Source organism: Centrocercus urophasianus, unplaced genomic scaffold (assembly GCF_019232065.1).
Source record: "Centrocercus urophasianus isolate 14NV4802_14NV808 unplaced genomic scaffold, USGS_Curo_1.0 seq_22, whole genome shotgun sequence".
NCBI classification, from domain to species: domain Eukaryota; kingdom Metazoa; phylum Chordata; class Aves; order Galliformes; family Phasianidae; genus Centrocercus; species Centrocercus urophasianus.
Window position 1 is genome coordinate 15,941,826 of NW_024884778.1, and position 18,215 is coordinate 15,960,040.

At 38.8% G+C, this 18,215-nt stretch overlaps 1 protein-coding gene across 8 annotated transcripts in view; it reads right to left on the reverse strand.

Annotated features, from left to right (window-relative positions):
• Positions 1 to 18,215, reverse strand: part of ATP2B2 (ATPase plasma membrane Ca2+ transporting 2) — a 252,133-nt gene that overhangs the window by 148,941 nt on the left and 84,977 nt on the right. For all 8 annotated transcript variants that reach the window (XM_042823423.1, XM_042823425.1, XM_042823421.1 and 5 more), the window contains exon 2: positions 17,092 to 17,574. In XM_042823423.1, coding sequence (XP_042679357.1) covers positions 17,092 to 17,290 — 199 coding nt within the window. In that variant the 5' untranslated portion in view covers positions 17,291 to 17,574. The remainder of the gene's footprint in view (positions 1 to 17,091; positions 17,575 to 18,215) is intronic.

Sequence of the window (18,215 nt, forward strand, 5' to 3'; positions counted from 1 at the left end):
TTACTGGAAATAGTAAAACAGGTCACCTTCTGTAACTTACTCTATCTTTTAAATATGCATCTATTCCGATAGAACATAAAATATTTACTTCAATAAAGTTTGATTTTCAATTTTGGTTCCCAGAAGCTCCCAGGATCCCAGAATTCTTAAGTATTTCAACACATTATTATAACACATTATGACATCTTCACCTGGAAAAATTTACTAGCATTATCAATGTTTACAGGAGATGCTCTACAGTGAAAGATGAATTTTTCACTGAACTCGAACCTATATGCACACCTGACTTGAAAAAAAACGCTTATTTATTCTGAGACATCAGAAATTAAACTACAAGTCAGAAACAATTAAGAATGACTGATAGGATATGAAGTTACACTGAGTAGAGCATACATAACTAGGAATATGTGATGCTGGGGAAAATCCATTTTACCCTTGTCAGAAATACTTTTTGATAAAATTTCCATTAGTTGCTAGCCTAGCACTCAGTTCTTTGTTTAGACAACCTGGTCTTTTAGGTCTTCGTTACCATAACTGAAAGTAGTCATCTTTTCAGGTGTTGTCAAGTTAACATTAAGCAGCTGCAGATTCAGGTCTGTAGAAAGGTCAGATTGCTGAATAAGTGTTGATCTGGACTCAGATGTCTATATTTTCCCTTCTTCCCAGAGGGATTAGAGTGAAACACTGAGTGCGTTGCCCAGACGGATGAGAATGAACAGCAGACTTGAGCAGTAAATTGCAATAGATTCCCAGATGAAAAGTAGATCCAAGCAAGCAAACTCTCACTTAATAGCTTCAAATAATACCTTGATGATAAAAACACAGTTGTATGTAAAGGTCTATATTTCATCCTCTTGATGAATGAATCCCTCTGGAATAGCGAACTTCTGCTTCTCCCTAATGAGCTCCTGTCACCTTAGACACAGCCCCCTCACACAAAATCCGAGTAAATTCTGGGAAATAATGTTCAATATTGTATCACTATTAGTGACCGTGTTTTGTTCCAGGAAGTCCTACAGACTATTAAGAACCTTGATAGCGTAATGTTGGTATCAATTAGTTCCATATGCTTAATACTCTGTATCTGGGAATTCAACTTTGTCTTAAGCGATAACATGATTTTGTCTATATGAATTAAACTCACTGAAGATAAGATCATTCTAACGGTGAACTCTTTACAGGTCCTGGGCTCCTTTTACTCACTGTAAAATAATACCCATTGAGGAACAAAAACTGGTGCAGTGTTAGACCTGCCATTGCTTTTCCTGTTGAACATCTCCCAGTTCAGTATGAGCTATATAATAAGACTGTGGCTTTTGATAAATAGAATGAAATGTATTAATTAATGTTGCCTACCGGCTCACCTTACTTACACGTACTGACTCAATATCAAATGGAGCATCAAGTGTTCACCTCTGAAAAGACATGAGCATGCTTATTAATTAGCCTTGCTTGCCAACTACCTTTAATGAGTTGCTGGATTATTGAATAAACCACAGCCTATGGCTTGTCAGAAAAATTGGTAAGGTTACTTTGTACTGAGCCTAGCATTTCACTGCTAGACCATTATGTAGTCTTTTCCACTGCCAACACATGCTGAATAGAATCCTGAGATCAGTGACATTCTAGAGAGTGCTGATCTACTCCCATTTCCTAGCACCTCCTTCTCCATTTTCCTTGTCTTTATTAATGATAAAACTTCCACTCTGATGAAGACTGTGGTATTTTTGCACATATCAGTCCATTCAAACAATATTATTTTTCATTTAATTTTATGGTAATTGTTGACAAATTTGTACTATTTGTCCTTTACGATATTGGACAGTGAATGTGAAAGTACGAGCACTGATGCTCAGGCAGAAGCAGAGCTCTCACCACAAACTTTGATTTGCAAAGAACTCATTAACTGTGTCTCTGTTGACTAGTAGAAACTCTGGCTTATTTTGTGTTACATGCTGAATCCAGTACAATTAATTAAGCTTCTACGAATTGTTATTCCACAGTTCCTCCTAGTGCTCAAAACCAAAATTATCCTGAATACTTTTCAAAAAGTGCCTTCAGTAAGAAAGAGTTGACTATAAATAAAAGTATCTTAATTTCAAGTGTGAATATCTGGTAATATCATTATGCCTTATCTACTTCAGTCTTTTCCTATCAAAACCAGCAATGACCATGATAATAAAGACTTTTGACGACTCATTATTTTTCTTTTAAAATAATTACATCTTGATTTCTTGGAGTAGATAGATTCCTAGAAAAGACTAAGGTCTCAAAGCACCATAATCCATTAATTTTAACTATATTATAAAACTTTATCAGTTAAAAAGACTTTGCCATAAATACATTGAATGTTAAATTAATAATAATCAGTGCTATAAAGTATTTAAAATTCTTGTGATATGCTTGAAACTCAAAATTCAAGTTATCCTGCTTAAGGAGGAAACAGAATTTTCCATTGACTTCGGTAAAAATAAAAAAAAGCTGAAGTTAGGAGACAGAGCTTAACAAAAAAACAGTTCTTTCAGCTTCAGCCTATCGAGTTTAGCATGAATTATCCAATGCAGTGAAAACTGACAGAAGTGTTCAACATGCTTTCACCCCCCAAAGATTTGGAAATCAGTAGTGTTACTATTTCAAATTATATGTAAATCACTGTATAATTCATTGGGCTTTTTTTTTAAGCCACAAGCGAAGTTTGACAATAAATGTTAGTCCTAAAACAATTTCAACAGAAAGCTGGTGGGTAACATATACAGAATACCATCTAGTCACTCATTCTGTGCACCAAGTTCAAGAGCATCAACGGTAATATCTTAATATCTCAAGCATAATTGTTTAGTCATACTAGGGCATCTGCCGTTAATAATCAACATCAAATCTAATTCCAAAGTTGTATATTTAATGCAGCCATAATCAAACTATTCTGGAGGGTAAACCAAGCAGATAAAGACCACACAGTTCTGCCAAAAGGCCGAAGTTCAAATAGCACTTGACCTGATCAACACTTTAAGGCACGGAGTCTTCTGAAAAAGTCTTTGGGTTGAGGAAGTATCTCTGTTAAGTATAAGAAAAACTACCTTCACCTGCAAGGATGATCATCAAAACCAAATCTAAAGAAGAGACCTTTGACAAAGACTGTAAGGAAGCACTGGAATAGAAATTCTAGATATAGAACAAAAAGCAAATGAGCAGTGAAAGATATGCGTATCAGAAAAAGTGGACGTAGTGAAAGGATGAGCATAGCCAAAGGATGAAGGAAGTAGGTGAAGAAAGTTGAACAAAGAATGGTTTGGTAAAAACAATGAGAGAATGCAACTTCAGCATCAATTGTTTCAGATTGCCTGCAAGTATATTACGTTACCAGGGCAAAACTTCCTTCCCCAGCTATTCATAGTAGTATTCATACCAATACATACAATTATTCAATACCACAAGAAAACACAGGCGATTAATAATATAAATAAATGTCTTCTAGACATTACATACGTATGAGGAAATCCATCCCCCTTGTGATTTGGAATCCACTAGGCTGCAGTTATCTCCTGGCAGGTGTGCTGAACCAAACAGCCCTCCCCTGCCACACATCCCATTCTCCTAGCAGCTGAGTGCTCAGATGTGAGATTTTGGGATCAGCTTCCTCCAGCTCCAATTGACCACTTACATCCCCTTCACACAAAGCCCTGATCCTCACCTAGGCCTGCTCCCCTAGCAGAAGATATATCAACTAAAGGGCACGTTGCCTGGAAGCAGTTTGACTGCAGCCACCAGAAACCTTTTGGCCCAGCAAGGTTACCGGAACTCCCAGGGAAAGCCTAAAGCAGAAAACAGTCACTATCAATTGTTAGCAGTAAAGTATCTCACATTGTTATGTTTCCAAATTAGGACCAGCTTTGGTCCGTTCCCTTCCTTCTGCCTCTCAAATAAAAAGGAACTTGCAGAAGTTCTTCTTATTGCCAAGGCAACCTCACACAGCTGAGCACTGCGAGACATCTAAGAGGACTTCAGAAGTCACTCAAATGAGATTCAGGACTTATAAGTGACAGCCTTGAAAAAACGCAAGTTAAACTGCTCAAGGCAAAAATAAGAGCTAAGAGAGAAGGGTTGTCTCACTAAATCATGAAAAGGTGACCCAGTCGAACAAGATGAGGAAATTCCGAAGTGCATCCCAGATTTGGGACATTAATTTTAAATATTCACTTAAAGTCATTTAAAACTCACTTCGCTGCCACCATATGAACATGACTAGGAAAAAAAAAAAAAAAAAAAAATGACAGGCTTGCAAAAGCACTCCTATGATTCTTCAGTGAAGGATGCCAGCAAACACCCTCGCACAGCAAACAGTGGCTGTGAGCAACTGCTGAGAGCATGGCAGGCATCACCCTGGAGGAACATTTCATGTCCATATACAAGGTGAGATGGCCCCTAGAGCATGTGCTGAGCACAGGAAGGGGCATAGGAGAGAAGAGCAGAGCAGGAGACACACAGGAATGTTTACATACTGGAAATGCAATCGATTGCCACCACACAGCAAGCAGCAGCATATTTGCTCTGTAATTTTAAGCTGCCAGCTGCAGCAGCGTTAATGTCAGCATCAATACCTCTGGAAAAGTGGGACAGCAGAATGCTCTGCCAGCATCTCACGGCAAAATATTCCACACTGATATCCCTGTTAAACAGGACTAACATCAGGAATTAAAAATAACATCTCCGTTTGGGGGGAAACAATCTGATTTCACCTTAAGAGTCACTGCATGTTGGTAATGCTGAAACAGCTATCTCACAAGAGTTACTTTTAAATCATTTCCAATCCTGCAGACCTTTGATCAAGCACACTCTTTAGGGTTCAAGGCCAAAATCTTGATTCTTTCAAGACATTTAGTTAACAATCAACACAAACACCTGTACAATATTATTCCAGTTTGTACACAGTATTTTGGAGATATAGTGCACATCTATGTTGAAGAATTGGGTATATTCTTCGTCCTCTACCAAGAGGTCACTTCAGCATAGTCAAAAAGACAGCTTAATGACTTTGGCCACCTGATATTCCACATGCAAGTGACTTCAACTATGCTATAGCATGTAGACCAAAGTTATCCAGTGGGAACAACTCATGGAAGGAAACAATTCGTCTTTGCACGGCCAAGCACCTATCAGCTAAAGCTGTTATTATTCCTTTGGTAATAAATATCTGTCAAGATGCACGACAGACACAATAGCAGAAAGACCTCTTCAACTCAAAGACATCTTGAAAAGAGTCTGGGCCTTCTGGTATTGCACAGGTCACACACCATGTGATTGTGCCTTCTGACATAACTGTGCATGACACGTTTGGATCACAGAGCTCTTCTGCAACTTTGGGTTAAGGTTTTTACTTCATGGGTTGTAGCAGATAAGTTTTCATGTTTATCAGGAGACAGTGTAGCAGAAGGTGTAATTTAATCTCATCAACATCCTTGGGAACAAAACCCTGATGAAATTTATAATTATTTTCCTTAGCTCTCCTGAAAATGTCTAGAATTTATCTGAGGAGCCCTTCAGGACCTAAATCTTAGAAGCACTGGAGACTGACAAGGCCAGCACCTAAAGCAAGAAATATACTTTAGCAGGGACAGCCACACCACTCATGTAACACATTTGATGCATCCATAATCACTGATAATTTAGATTTATGCTTCCTTTCAGCACGTTATTTTTAAGTCTGAAAAGTAATTGTTCTGCACTTTTGGCTAAGCACCTGTTCTTCAGTTAGTTTCAGATCTACGTCAGCGACACAGGAGATGGGGTCAACGCTGTCAGACCGCCCTCGTGCCTGCACAACTCACTGGCTTGAGAAAACAATAGAACAAAGGATGTCCAGGGAGCCAGCGCTCCACTGTCATCACGTGAGAGTCAGGAATGTGAGCACATCTTAATGCCTGCATAGGTTTTCAGCTGCACCCCACACTTTGAGCAGAGACGTAGTGGTTTAAGTGTTTTGAGTTTTTTTCTTTAACAAAACCTAGACATACTGCACAGAGACAACGATGTAAAATCACAGTGAAGAATCTGATCAGCATTAGAACCTTTTTAGTCAATTACACAAACAGGATTACTATATTTTTAATTTGTTTTTTAAACCAAGACAGACATCTATGTGTTTTCATAGGATAGAAGTCAAGGAAAGGCACATAGTTTGGCTGCAGTACTACAACACTACAAACATCAAGGTGGCTGACTGACCTTGCAAAACCATGTAACTGGTATGAACCTTCCTGGCAAAGTAGAGGGATGATGTAATGTACAACTCTCTGATCAAGTTTTTGGATTTTTGCTTTTAATGAATGAAAAAACACTTAAGGTACAATTAAAAATAAACAGCAATTCCATCATTTCTTTAAAATCCTACATTGGAAGAAGGGGATGAAACACAAATGAAGTGAGACAAGCACAGAAAAACTCGCAGTGCTCCAAAATTTGTTATCCAAACTTCCAAACTAAGGCACTGAGTCAAACTGCACGGAAAATTGTGAAGAAGTGCCCTTGCTGTACTGAGCTTAAGCAAGAATAAACTGAGCACCTAGAATAAATTACGGTAGGATGGTAAAATGTGGTAAGAATGTAATTTAATAGTTACACTTTCAGTTTTGCAACTTCAGTACTTAGAACAAGACCAGAAATCTGTCTTACTACATTAACGCTAACAGGATCCTGGACAAACAGTATTCAATCTGTAGCATCAGAAGAGCTATGCCATCATATGTAGTCAAACTCAAAGAAAATTGAACGTGTTGAATGATATTAACTCTCTTCTCTCATTCCCTTGCATCTGCTTCAAAGACAAGCTCTCATTTTCAAGCACACCTTTAAAGAAACGGGCTGTCCTCCATCTTCCCTAATCTCTGATTTTAATCAGAACAATAAAAAAATCACGGCAGACTTCGAACAGTTCTAAAAGTTTAGTTCAACCCTCTTCCTACTATTCATTTCCTCAGTCATTCAGTGCCTTACAGGCCTACATTCAAGCTGCCCTAATACCAAAAAATACATTGCCTTTGGAGAAGCAGTGGGAGGAGAGTAAGACAAAATGCAAAAGGAATAATCAAGGAAGTAGCACAGCCTACGGAAGCTCACGTTATTTATTGAGTTATTGCAATGATTCAGCTCACAATCCACATGGGAAAAGACTATCTGCAGTCCTTAAGGAATTCTGTACGAAAGCCGAGAGGAAACAAGTTATTGTTACAGAAATAGCAGCTACAACACCCAGCTATTTCCATTATACAACAGAAATAATCTGCATTTAATATAATCCATGGTTAGATTGCCAAATTCTGGATTGGTAATAAGGGTGGGAGACTATAATGCATTGTTTTACTTGCCTCAAGGCAAAGACAAGGAATGAGATTCCTAATAGCATACAGAAAGGATTTTTTTTTGCTTTATAAGTTAAAAAGAAAGTTACTAGACCCTGCTGTGAGCTATGTCAGACCATGTCATTCATTGTCTCTGAAAACGGGTTCTATGTCTGAGCTTCCCAAGATGCATGGGAAAAGTCTCCTTTGTCTTTACTGGATCTGCAACTGCAAGCATGTTTTCTGGAACACCTACAGACATGTGGAAAAAAAAAAATAAATGACTGGAAGCAACTATAAATAATATCCAGAAATAGTTAGGAAAAAAAAGACAGGTCAGTAATTGTGACTGCATCACAATAAGGGAAATAAATATTGGGAAAACACTGATCTATTTGTATTGGAAGCACATTTAGTTGATTGCCAAAAGTACATCCCTTTGCCTTTATTTTCCCCTCACCTTTATAAATAAGAGGCACGTCAAACACCATCATTCTTTTCTTCTGAAAGACCTCTTGGAAAACAGATGGGAACAGTAAATTTGATCAGTCTAGATTTGAAGGCTAAGCAGCAATTGCAAAAGGGAGGCAGGAAATGATTACTGCATCTGACATGCTATTCTTATCCCAAGTCTGTTCATACCGGTTATCGTCAAAAGAAAAATGACCAGTCACCCAGCCATGCTACTTCCACTGGCACAGCTACTGAACTTGGACTTTCTTATTGAAAGTATTACTGCTCCAGTAATAAAAATTTTAAATATTTTGTCCAAACTTCTTTCTCCACTCTTCAGACATAACAAAGTCCTCTTTCATGAAAATACAGAAATGAAATGTTAAGTTTAAGAAGGACATCAAGGATTGCAAGGAACAGCATCGGTTATCATCTGCCCAGCCAAAACATGATCCCCACAAAGACTTCAGCAGCTAAGTTTTCCAATTTCCTTGGCTCAGCTGGAAGCAACATTGCTGCTAACAACAACACTTTGCAAAATGTTGGAAATACTTAATGGAGATGCAGGTAAGTGTGTTGTCTTTAAATTTTAAGGTAGCATTATAAAGGAAGCAGTTTCTGCACCCCTTTAAGCATTAGTTGAGACAAGTGCTTAAGGGCTGTGCTCATCTCTCCTCTAGCAGGGCAACAAAAGGACAAAAGCACTATGTACCAACTGTTTGCTTTCATAGGACACTTAGAAAATAAGGCAAAAAAAAAAAAAAATGCCTTTAGTAACTCTCTGATGTACTGCAAAGACAAACCTTAATTTCATCAAGGGCAAACTGGCTGCATCGATTGGATTATTCATTTGGCATAATGGACTTTGCTTTCTTCCTGCAGCTTTCTCAAATCAAGAACAAAATGAAGATAAATCAGCTCTCTCTCAAAGCTGACACTCGCTATATATTTATAGATTTCAAAGCCCTGCAATACAATACAAGTGAGGTATTCATTACACACTATTTTTTCCTTGGCAATACTATTACTCAGGCTGCACAGAAAACACAGATGCTTTCTAAGGAAAGACTACAGCACAGGTCAGCAGCAGCTCCCACTTCTCTCCTCCCTTTAGGACTTCTTTACTTCTACCAATAAACCCAGCACAGAGGCGCTTTGGTGCACATGCAGGCATACAAAACAAAATACCTCTTTGATCCTCCAAGCAAAGGACTAATTGCCTTTTTGTGAGGGAGTACTGCTAACGTAATCCTACTTTGCAATCTCAACAACTGACGTAATTGTCGAAGTTTATGAAATCTAAAAATTATTTTCCCCATCATTATGGGCTCTATTGCTATTAACTTAAAAGGCCTGGCCTCATCTCCTCCCATGAAATAAATGAACTAGTTACACGAACAAGCTCAGGCCACTATTTCAAAGAATGAGCCTACACATTTATCAACTGCACCATATAATAGCAACTTTCCACCACTCGTTATTTCGTAGAATGGGAATGACATACTGTACTGAATCACTGTATTTAGATCAAGGAGAAACCTGTGGTACAACACATCAGGGAAAATGCTACCCTACAATAACCTCTTGAGAAAGAGGAAAGGAATTACCGTCCTTGGCCAGACTTGCTTTGGACTTACACCACAATGTCATTGCAATTGAGCTAATCATCATAAAGAAACTTTTAGACCTGTGCAAAATATTACATCTATTTAACATTCGGCTCATCTGAGGTGCAACAGCAGAATGTATGCCTGCTGTCTGCAACCTGCATATGCTTAATTTGCTATCTTAAAGAGAAACGGATTCAGCTTTCATGAAAGTAGCTTTCTTTCTTAGTGTTACATCCACCAAAATAAGACCATCAGGCTGAATGGATGATCTCTTGGGCAATCATACAAATAAACAAGAACCAGCCCCAGAAAAAATCTCTGATGATGCTTAATATAGCAGGTAGAATACATTCAACTGCTTTCTTCCTTTCCTAAAGTTACTTTAAAGCAATGCAGTTTCACACAAAGAAGATTTTGCAAAGCGTTTAGGAATCTCAAAGGAGCAGGTGAATGAGCTTGTATTTATTTTAAAAGCTTCATGGGGAAAACGCATCATGCAATATTCCTCTAGTTTTCTAAAAGTAAATGAACAAATCCAAAGTAAATTAGCAAGTTGCAGAGTATGCCAAAAACCAGAAACAAAATGAGCAATGAAATTGTACTTATCACTTAGAAAAATCTAATCCTTTCATTTGAGATGTTTATGTTTGGGTAACCTTTGAAAGAATGTTTGCTGTTCCATTACACAAACAATGGAAATATGAGATAAGGAAAATAATAGCAATTGCCAAGAATGCTTCATGCACTTTCTTCAAGCCATTAAACATGTAGATACTACTTTATAGATGTATAAGATACTGCTTACAGCACAGATGCACAGATCCAGTTCATCCAGCCCCAGCGCCCATGTGGGTCCCAGGGGCACGAAGCAGAAATCCTCAAAGCAGAGCTCTCTTGTCCCACTGTGCTGGGAGACCACTGAAGCACAGAGATGTGAGAGCCAACTCTAAGCCCAGTAAGGCCAAGTATTACAACTTTAACTGACACATTATATACTGCATGCCAAAGCAGAACTCCTTGTTTCGCATGCAGTATTAATGCTCAGCCATCTTGACTAGATGTTTTCCATCTGTTCCCAGTCTTGAAAGACCTACTATGACAATGACATTCAATGGGAACTTGGGTCAGGCCCAATGTTTCCCCACAGAACAGACAAGTAAAGAGCCAGATAAACAATAAATGCCGTGTAGCCAACGATCAGGGGCACAGCACCCCCCACATGCTTACAGGGCAGAAGAGTCCCCAGAACATCTCCTCTGATGCTTCCATCCACACAGGGCAAGTATACCTGGGCTTCTCCCATCAGGATCCCTAAGCTACAGGTAGTATAGAACTGACTGTAGCATGCTGGGGGGACCCAGCTGTATGCAGGGACCATGTGAAGTGCTCTGTGGGGCAGTAAGCATTTATGAGAGTACAGAGAAGTGCCACGATACCACAAGTTCTTACCAGCTCAATCGAGATTAACATCGCAAGAGTAACCAGGTAGAATAGGAGTCCAAAGTTCACCAGTCTTTCCCACTCTCCCCAGTCAAGTAAGGAAAAAAAGCATTGCAAAAAGAAACCCTAACAGGCATGAACCGTGACAATAATGAAGGCTTTCTGTCATGGGAGAAGGCTTCCATTGTTTAAACCAAGGCTTCCATGTGGGAAGAACATGCACAAATAAGGACAAGGTGTGTACTTGGAGTTTGGCCTGGACACGTTGGCAAATTGGCCTGAACTGCAAGTTCTGTTTTGACGCCACAAGTAAGGATGAGGAGTTGAACAGCACAGTGATCTGGAGAGAGGATGAGAAGTTCTGGTTTGAAGTTTTCTAAAGAAGCTGCACTGAAGTCCTTCAAAGAACTTTCGCTCAGCTCCCCACCCAAATTCTTGAAGTAAGAGAGCTGGTGACATAACTTTTTAAAAAATATTTTTTTAAAAAAAGATTGCATGAGTATGATATTCATAGATTCATAGAATCTTTTGGGTTGGAAGGGATCCATAAAGGTCACCTAGTCCAACTCCCCTGCACTGAAAAGGGACACCAGTTCCATCAGGTGCTCAGAGCCCCTTCAGTCTGACCTTGAACATCTACAGGACAGGGCCTTCCACCACATCTCTGGGCAACCCGTACCAGTACCTGCCCACCCTTATAGTAAAAAAGCCTGCTTCCTTATGCCCAATCTGAATCCATCCTCTTTATTTTGAAGCCATTTCCCCTTTCACAGTAATTTTCACAAATTTCAATTTCTGGCAATCTACCATTTTTATTTCTATTTTCTATCTGTCCCACTATCTTTCATTCCTTTCTCTAATTGTATATACCTATAGCTCGTTTAATGTAAAACAACTGAGTGGTGTACCTAATTGAAATTCCACACGTACTAAGCAAGATTAACTTCAAAAAACAGTACATTAAGTTATTAATGGTGTATTTTTACAGACACACTCTTGAGAAACCAAATCCAGTACATATTAAAAGCAACCAGTTCATCTGGCTTGGTTCATTTTTTCCCTCAGCTAAAACTGTAAAATGCTTTTCAGACTCTATTAATGAAAGCCAACTACAGTTGGCTTAATTGGTATTAGGAATGTTTTCCTATATAACAAATGTGAGAGAGGAAAAAAAAACCCAAACATCTATCTTAACTAAGGACTGTTATGGCAATAAAAAGTCAACCACTAAAAATACTATCATTTAACTGTTAATTGATACTTTCTCTTGCCATGAAACCTTTCTACAGTATCCTAAGAGAACTACTGTTAAAAACGTCTTAAAAAAATCAACTCGCATTTTCACATTAACAGTAGGTTCCAATGGCTCACATCTTAAATGCTCTCACACTCCACCAGATCACCTCTAGAAATTTTATCTACTTGGTAAGAACTTAATGCAAACAAAACAACTTCTGCAGTGCTGTAATACGATACCAATATGCAACATCTTTTGGAATTCTGGCTTCAGGCCTGACAGAGCAAATATTACCAAGATAAAAGGCTTTTCTTTATTTAAAAAAAAAAAAAGAAAAACATAATTATGCACAGCTTCACATTTCATGCATATTAGAAATTACTACATCCAAGTTCCAAGCAAGAAATTGTTGAAGTTAATTCAATAACATATTCTTATAAGGAATATTTTTTATTATATGAAGGGACTGTAGTTGAGTAACTTAATGTAAACTCATGCACATTATATAAAATTGTAGGTAAAGAACAGTCAACATCCATATTGGGAAATAATGTATTTCAGTTATATATACACATACACACTGTACTATTATTTAATATATTCTTTCTTACCTGGTATTCATCCAACTAATTCATCACCTTTTACCAGCCATTCTTTATAAAGTATCACTAGAATCAGAGACTCATAGAATTGCTCAGGTTGGAAAAGACCTTAAAGGTCATCAAGTCCAACCATGACCTAACCGTGCTACCCTAACTAACAACCCTCTGCTAAATAATGTCTCTGAGCACCACATCCAAACAGTTTTTTAACACAGGGATGGTAACTCAACCACCTCCCTGGGGAGCTCGTTCCAGTGCTTAACCACCCTTTCTGCAAAGAAGTTTTTCCTGATATCCAATCTAAACCTCCCCTGGCACAACTTGAGGCCATTTCCCCTTGCCCTGTCTCCTGTCACCAGTGAGAAAAGACCAACCCTGCTCTCACTGTAAGCACCTTTCAGGTATTTGAAGAAAGAAATAAGGTCTCCTCTTAGCCTCCTCTTCTCTTCCTGAGATTGAGCAGCTCCAGTTCCTTCAGTCTCTCCTCACAGGCCATATTCTCCAAGCCCTTCCCCAGCCTTGCTGCCCTTCTTTGGACCTGCTCCAGTACCTCCATGTCCTTTCTGTACTGAGGTGCCCAAAACTGAACACAGTACTCAAAGTGAGACCTCACCAATGCCGAGTAAAGGGGCAGGATGACTTCTCTAGTCCTGTTCTCCACACCATTCCTGATCCAAGCCAGGATGCCATTGGCCTTCTTGGCCACCTGGGCACACTGCTGGCTCATACTCGACCGACTGTCCACCAGTAAGCCTGATAACCAAGTTAACCTTGGCCCATCGATCCCTCTGTAGTTCCTTTCTCCCCTCAGGCAGATCAACACTCCCTCCCAACCTGGTGTCATCTGCAAACTTACTGAGGGTACACTCAACCCCCTCATCAAGATCATTAATAAAGATGTTAAATAGAAGCGGCCCCAGTACCAAACTGTAGGGGACTCTTCTTATGACCTGCAGCCAACTGGATTTAACTCCAATGACCACAACTCTTTGGGTCCAGCCATCCAGCCAGTGTTTCACCCACCAGAGCACACATCCATCTGAACTGTGGGCAGCCAGATTCTCCATGGGAATGTTGGGCAGGAGGAGGGGGTGGGAGACGACTCAAGTGTGCCTCAGAGACTCAGCACAGAAAATCATACAACATTGTTTTGAAGAATGACAGATAGCTAGATCCTCTTTTATTTTCGGTATTATTAGAATAATGAAAGTGAAACTAATCTCAGCATAAATATTTTAAAAGAAAATTCAAGGAGATGTGTAGTTGTATTTTTTCATACTACAGATTTCCATTTGTTTTGAGAAGATTGCTTCTAGGAGCACTGGTAGCTTTTCATTATAATATAATCATTTTAATGCTGGAAATCCCTTAGGCATAACGGAGAGCTGAGACCTGGACAGCATCTATACTTAGAAAACAGATAAAAGAAAATTTTAAGACTGAAGCCTTGTAATCCATGATGTTATGAATTCATTCAACATGCAGCAGACTCAAAATTCAGCAGACTTTTAGTATTAACTTAATTCAGACAAGAGTTCAGAAAACACTGCTAAGTACCTGCACAGCAGCCTAACATTTAACTTACGCAGAATGTCTTACTTTGAGAAGTTCAAGGCCTACAAAACAAAGCCCCGAAAAGGCATATCCAGTGTAAGTGAATGATTCTACCAATTCATAGGTAGCACATCAAATACTAACACGGAAAATTAACTCCTGAATAAATCACTGGACTAATCGCTATTTTTCTAAATTTTCTAAATATTGAGTAAGCCAATAAAAATTCAGATTAGGCCAAATTGAAAGGTGCCTGTTTCCAGGATTTTGTTCCCCTCTGTTCAGTAGCTACTAAAGCCACACTTCAGACTTTTGGAAAACAAATTCCAAAAGAGCTCACAAAACAAGGAAGCACAAATTCAACACAAGTGCTTTTTGCAGTTTCATTCATATTCTCCTAGGACTTTTGTTCAGCAAGATTTTGGGTTTATTAAAAGAAGAAGCAGTTTCCTGCAGTGATGCTTATTCTGTTTTTTTCCCATAAAATCCATAGCACTCCAAACTATAACAACAAAAACAGTGGCAGTTGAATTAAATACACTTCATCCTCCCACTCTGTTCACCCAGAAGAAAAAGGAAGGTGGGTGGTTGGAGAAGTGATTTGCAAGCATTGTGGCAAGGTATGGGGTTGCATAACAGCATTCCTTGGGGAATCCAAGGCTTGCTCCTCATGCCACCCAAATAAATAAATAAATGAAACCAACTCTATGGGAGCATCTATTACGTACATCAATAATTTAACTGTAACTTGTGCCTAATTGATGTTAAAATTCCCCTTCCATACAAGAACTTATTTTGTTTCCTTCCTCTGAGAACAGTCATTTCTTCAAGGATATCTTCTTCACTGTAGCATGGCATCCTTACATTTTTATACTTAGATACAAGAACAGTGATGGCTAGGACTTATGTCTAAACAAACGCTTGACACAGTTTTTCTATTGAATTCTTATAGATGCTTTTTTTCTCAAATGAAAATTTGCGTGTTCAACAGAACATTTCAGAGACATTCTCTCTTAAAAGTATTTTTTCCATGAAAAACAAAAATAATACCAAAGCTTAGTATGGCTGGGAGCATTTACTCCATTATCTAATTTAAAATTAAAACCCAGCAGAGTCTTCATGATTCCAAGGCTATGCTGATTGCCATTTGAAGCTGGAAATGTTTTTCCCTAATGCACAAGTGATGAAGCATACGTAAGGCTCAGAGGAAAGTTACCTTATCTGAAGTATCAGATATAGATTACTGCTGGAGTCAGCATGCCACACTAGTTGGATCCACACACTCTGTTCCAATATGAGGAATTAAGTTTCCCTGATGTCACAAATTGAACAGATAATGCAGTTAACATTTCCTTTGAAGTTCACATTGACCTGGTAGCCACTAGAATAAGTTGGCAGAACTTTTTAGTAAAGTCACTGAAGTGCTCTTGGCTCACCCAAACTGGGACTTCATCTTCAGCGTTCTATATATAGAATATATATAGTTCTATACATCTATTATATATATAGTTCTATATATCAGGACTGGTGCATGTTCCCTGAGGAGTCGATTATCTGGTGTGCAACAGCCCTTAGGCCCCTGTCTGAAAAACTGATGGGCATCAGGATATCTCAGGCAGGTGGCATGCACCCATTTTCTTACCTTACCCCTCCCAGAAAGAGTGATCTCTGGGTAAGAGAAGATACTTGTAGAAAATGAAAAATTATGTATGAAAAGGTGCCACTTGTCACTAATTATCCTAGAATACAAGACAGCACGTGAATGCTGCAGCAATATCACAGTTTCATTTAAATACAAAATTCATTTAATAATCCCATTCTGAGAAAGCACTATTCACAGCTTCACTTTCTCATGTCTAAAAATTCTGACATTGTGTAAGATCAAGGGTAGGGTCATGAAAAATCTACTTTAAGATTAGGTATAGCTGCTCCTTTGGAACTCTTCAACTTGCAGTATCACATAATGTGATATTATCAATTTCACAATTTACGTGTTTGTGATAACACCAATAAATCAAGACTTTCAAGCACTGAAACAGAGGAAATAAAAATTCATTTAGTTAAGAGACGAGAAAGAAGCAAAGCTAAAACTTCTATCTCGTTGAAAAAGAAAATTTAAGATGTAACTACAAGACAACATAAGCATTATAGATTGAAATACTGTATAATTTCCAGAAGTGTTAGTATCTTTGGAGATGAAAATACGATGATGGTGCTGAAAACCAGACAAATGACTGCTGACCAGGTAGAAAATTCCAGAGGCACTTAGAAGAATAGATATTGAGAAGTTATGAATGGCACCACTGAACATAAAAAATTAAGGAGCATAGCTATAAGTACAAAAGTAGCCCAAACAATAAAAACACCAACATATTTATGCGTTGGTAATTATTAAAATTATCTGTGGTATAATTTTAATGTGGAGTTACGACTAGTAACCACAAAATATATTACATATTGATCTAAAAAGGAACATAACATACCTCAGAAGTTAATTTTACATTCTCAAGATGTGTAAACACCTAAAAACTCTATTTAAGCAACTAGTCTGCACCTTCTTATTCCCTCCAGAGTTAAATAAGAGGTCATAAAAGAGGTGCTGATATTTTTTGACTGCATTTCAAAGAAATAACACACGCTCATTTGTTTGAATAAGCAGCACCTTCTCATGCTATCCTTAGCTATCGCTAGACAAATGAGTGACTGTTTTCCTCTTCTTTCCCTGTAAAGTCCTCTTTATTGTTGTTAGGGACAGTGGACAGCATCATGAGAATTATATGTTTAAAATGAAATCTCTCTTGAACTCTCTGGAGAGAATTTATGCAAAGTCCCCTGATTCAGCTGAAGGAAAATTTGCTTACCTTCTGTTGGTGATGTCTTCAGATGCCTGCAGAGCCCCTCTGTTTCCCCATATGTCTCTTTAATTTTTACCACTGCTTCTGTTCCTCGGAGTTCCATGAGGGAGCGCAGTTCTTGCAGGGTGCACCCAAATTCTCCTGCATGGTTGGCCTCATTTCTTTGGTTCTTGGAATAAAAATCACTATTTGTCATGTCACCCATGGTTACTGATTATATTGCTCCACTTGTTAGAGTTGATAGAAGCTTAAAATCTTTTAAAAACTGAAGGAGACGAGCCTCGAATTCCAGCCTAGGATTAAAAACAATCCAGCATGTGTCCAGTGAGCGACGTGGAGAATGCCTCTGGTGTGCAAGGTGCCCCTGACTGACTAGTGGTCCGCAGAACAGCTGCTTTCAAGGCTGCAGACCAGTTCCGCTCCATTCACCATTTCCCATTATGCAGCACCCAGGCTGTAGAATCTACATGGTCATTTCTTCCTCTGGACCTTTGGGAACAAATAGAAAGCACTCATTACAAGGGTGAGCAACGATTCTTCACAAGGATGAATTCAAATTCATTCTACCGATGCAATTCGACTTGTCATTTAAGAACAGCTACAGAGAAACACTGTACAGATGTCCTGTGAAATGCTGCAGGTGGTCAAATCTAACATGGACAACAAGGATACCACTAGCTCTTAGGTAAAGTTCTCTACAGTTAAAGCACCAATAGCAGTGTTGCATACTTTAATCAAGTCCCAAGAGCAATTGCCAAATGAGATGGTTCATAAATATTAACAAGCAAGCGCTTAGTCCAGCACACTAGATATGTGCCTCCAGTACGTGTGCTGGTTTGTACATCCACAGCAGTCATTCAGCTGACCAGAACACAGGCAAGCTTAAAGGCAGCAAAGTAACAAAAAATAATTAAACCACCGGTTTGTACAGTGGGTAAGGTAGAAGTGTTTTTCAGTGCAAGGACAGGATACAGCCACCCCTCAGAAATTCAGAATACGTGTACATACATCTCATCTTGCAGCTTCAGTCTGTGCAGGCAAACTACCCCACAAAAGTGAGAAAACACTCAAGTGCAGCACTGTGAGCTGTTGGAGCTGCAGCACAGGGGAGGAGCAGCTGGGGGCTGTCC